General features: G+C 34.8%; 1 protein-coding gene across 2 annotated transcripts in view; it reads left to right on the top strand.

The window, feature by feature from the left end:
- LOC106465604 overlaps nucleotides 1–1499 on the top strand; it is a 12348-nt gene that overhangs the window by 2653 nt on the left and 8196 nt on the right. For both annotated transcript variants that reach the window (XR_002612023.1, XM_013925838.2), the window contains exon 2: nucleotides 204–404. Coding sequence is in view for 1 of the 2 variants with exons in the window: in XM_013925838.2 (XP_013781292.1) it covers nucleotides 204–404 (201 nt within the window). In the remaining variant the exon portion in view is untranslated. The remainder of the gene's footprint in view (nucleotides 1–203; nucleotides 405–1499) is intronic.

The following is a 1499-nucleotide window of genomic DNA, read 5'->3' on the forward strand; positions in this document are numbered from 1 at the left end:
AAAACAGGTTCCGGATCTCAGCTTTGGAGAGATCCAGTAAAAGATAAGCACTGTCTGTTACTTTTTTTTTTTTTTACTGAACTACGTAAAGCAGTCTTGATTCAAGTACCGTTATTACTTTTATGGTTACGAAGGAAACAACCTTGAATTGTTTTCAAGTGTTTTAACTGTATACAAAATGTTTTCTGTTATATACTTTTCAGGTATTAGGAACTGTATCTTTTGGATTGCTCGCTCACTACTGCCAGCCTTCTAACCCTCTCGCTAGGAAATGGCTTGTTGCTGAACCGGAAGAAGTCTTCTTTTTCATGACTACTTTTGTCTGCGTCGTGATAACATTTCTTTTACTGTTGTCTTGCATCGTGTCTTTTCCGACTGCGTCTTTTATTCCGAAAACACTTTTTGTAAGTACAACACTTCGAGCTAAATAATTTATTTATATCACTGAGTTTGTCTTCTTCTTTTTTTTAAATCTAGTCAAGTCGTTGAAACTGAACAAATCTTCACGTGAAAGATCCAGTAATATTAGTCGCCTGTTTACTACTTATTGCTGCGTTATAATTTTTTGGTATGAATTTTGGTGTTTTAAACCTGAACGACACTTTATGCAACACCTAGTTTGAACTCCCAGATCAATGACTTCTAAAGTTGAGACATAATCATCCCTATTTGAAGGCTATTGTGGTAACTAATAAGCATCACCTGCCACCTATGTGACTATTTTTAACCGTATGGTAGCCATATTATAACACCCCCACAACTGAACGTATGAAACGTGTTAAGTGACATATCGAGGTTCTAGCCTTGAAATCCCAATCCGCATCCTGGCACCTATTCACCAAATAAAGCCTACCATAAATTACATATTCGATGTGCCTGTTATAACTGAATTGTTTTGAACATATAATTTCGGGATGTTTTGGTAAACAGCTACATTACTACTTATGTTACACGCGGGAAAGCAAATGTAGATAAACACACAAGATTAAACTATTTCCAAATGGATGTTACATCAATTTTATCTAAAGTTCGAAATTCACGTTCGTTATCCTACATCAGGCCTGTACATAGGATATTTGAAAAGGGGGGTTCTAATTTATGAGAGTTGGATATACAAGACTGATTAAGGTAAGGGTTATTACTTAGTTTATATAGTGATCTAATATTTAATGGTAATTTAGTTTTCATAGCAAGAGTGTTAAAAGTAATTATTTTAAAGGCGATAGTTATGACAACTTTCGTTACGTAACTCGATAAGAGTTGTACGTTGCGTGTGTAGTTCAATTGTTTTAATTTGACGTCACGTTATTCAAACCTTCTGTATTTTTCTCGTTCCCTTAAGTGAGTATTGTGACATCATAGTGTCTCCTAGTTTGTAGAAAGTTCCAGGCCTCAAGTGGACAATTGATGTATATATATATATATATAGGTGACCAAGCGAGCGCAAGTTAAGAAGAGTCCAGTAACAAAAAAAGTTAAAGTTAGTAGAAGTAGAAGTT

Source organism: Limulus polyphemus, unplaced genomic scaffold (genome assembly GCF_000517525.1).
Source record: "Limulus polyphemus unplaced genomic scaffold, Limulus_polyphemus-2.1.2 Scaffold1997, whole genome shotgun sequence".
Classification (NCBI taxonomy): Eukaryota; Metazoa; Arthropoda; class Merostomata; order Xiphosura; family Limulidae; genus Limulus; species Limulus polyphemus.